At 41.9% G+C, this 2041-nt stretch overlaps 1 pseudogene across 1 annotated transcript in view; it reads right to left on the bottom strand.

Annotated features, from left to right (window-relative positions):
* Positions 1-1466: 1466 nt before the first annotated feature.
* Positions 1467-2041, bottom strand: part of TEOVI_000284900:pseudogene — a 930-nt pseudogene continuing 355 nt past the window's right edge. Inside the window, 2 exon segments of the mRNA in view lie at positions 1467-1679; positions 1681-2041. The exon segment at positions 1681-2041 is cut by the window's right edge and continues 8 nt beyond it. Of these exon segments, the coding sequence occupies positions 1467-1679; positions 1681-2041 (574 nt within the window).

Genomic DNA, 2041 nt, shown 5'->3' with positions numbered 1-2041 from the left:
GTTGATTGTAAATTTGCAGTGCTGTTTAAATCATCTTTTAAAAGACTCCGATTTTTAGCCCAACGAAGTAAACCTAAAGAGCTGTTACCGCATTGATGTGTTGAAATGGTTCTACAACTAGGGCACATGGAAACGACAATGCGCCATTCCGAGGATTTTTTATGACGAACCTAATGCGGTAGCTATTAAAGTGGTGAGTGAAACAAAAAGAGCCGCTACTCGCAGCAAGATTAAAATTTTGTAAAAGGCATGTAACATTGGCGTCCTACCAAGAAAACATTGGAAGCGTGTTAATGAAAGTTTTGCTTGTGCAGCTGATTGGGGAGAGATACCAATTGATGGTGAGTACAACCTTCGTTTTGTCTCCACAAATAAGGGGTGAGATAGAAACGATAATTTTCGAGGGATCTGCCACAGTGCCCCACAACTTGTGCCAAAACAACACCTTAATTGCCAACACAACCGCTACGAACTCTTTAGGTGCAGCGCCGTGACACAGCGTTGCTACGAGGATGAGTGCGACGCCACACACCTCTCCTTATGCACCTAGGTACCTCGCTTCACAAATAGCCCAGTGAGAATCGACATTCGTTTATTGCGCTGCGCTGCTCTTCCAATATTCGATACCGCTCTTACGTGTAGCCAATGGTGTCGCCTCTAAAATATTCCCACTCAATAGCAATGAAAGTAATAACCACCTTTTTCATATAATCGAAAAGAAAAAAAACGCACAAACGTTACGTATAATTTCATACAACCTTCGCTATTCTAAAATACCTCCACTTCATGAAAAAGACAACGGACATCTATCCCCTAAAAAGGATTTTGCTTCACTCAGTGCAATAGGCGTTACACACCATGCTATTATTTCCTCACTGAAAAGACACTCCAAGTTCCATTCACACACCACACCCACCGTTCTCTACCCCCTCCCTTAAGGTCACCTCACAAACGCACCGTCTTCAACGTGTTTTGACAACGTCACTGAAGGGCGGCGGTTTTGCAATGATTGCCTTCTTAATACACCAAGGATGGACGCCGGAAATGTGAATGATGGTGTTGGCCATGTGTTTACCGTCTTTCTTCTAGCATGGCGCCCACTGGCAACTCACATTTAAGCCATGGATCGCAGAGGAAACAACTCAACGCAGTAACTGAGAAGTCACTCTTCCACCAGTGCTTCATTTCTATATCCTACAGCCTTTTCCACCTCCTAGAATAGAAAGGTTCTGAAAGTTAAGCAACCGGTAAGAACATTTCTTCACACACACAAACTGTACATACAAGCATCTCAGACATCATAAAACCACCGCTGCACAAGATTTAGACTTTTTTCCACGTAAACACAGCATGTTAATACACAAAAAAATTATTAAGCACGTGGGCGCGTGCAAACTCGCACAAAAGCATGTATATAAACACATATGTTTGTGAAGGAAAAATGTATATGAACATGATTGTCAAATGGTGGAATGAGTACTATTCACATTTTCAGTAATATTAGTGTCAAGTAGCAACGAAGTGAAGTTATTGAGGACCTTTTTAAAGTGGGTATGGAGAGAAGTGATATTTGACATCATTTCGGCAAGTACGAAGGGTTGCAACCCAGAAGAAAATAGTGCAATGAGGGGACCAAATATTTTTTGCACTTCAACTTTGAGGTGAAAAAAATCTGCTTTTAGGCGAATACCAATTCGTTCCGTCTTTTGATTTACTCAAACCACCATTCTTATACAGGCTAGACCGTGGTACATTGAAGCATTCACTAACAGAACCATTCAGCACATTTATGTCAAGACAGCCGTCCTTATACTTTTGAAGTGCACTCTCGTTCACACCCTCTTTTAGCGGACACGTATGGTCAGGACATAAAAGTTGAAACTCTTTAACGCCTACAATATCTTCGCACTCGTGTTTTCCATGAACTCCCAATCCTTTAACATCGTCCCACACAGTCCTTGCAATCTCAGCAATAGCTGCATAGTATTTATTTGCTGTAATCAGGGCAGTTGGCACGTCCTCTCTCACTGCTCTTACACTT

This window comes from Trypanosoma equiperdum (assembly GCF_001457755.1).
Source record: "Trypanosoma equiperdum strain OVI genome assembly, contig: ctg_62, whole genome shotgun sequence".
Taxonomy (NCBI): domain Eukaryota; phylum Euglenozoa; class Kinetoplastea; order Trypanosomatida; family Trypanosomatidae; genus Trypanosoma; species Trypanosoma equiperdum.
The sequence above is the reverse complement of the archived record's forward strand: the minus strand, read 5'-3'. Positions and strand labels throughout refer to the sequence as shown.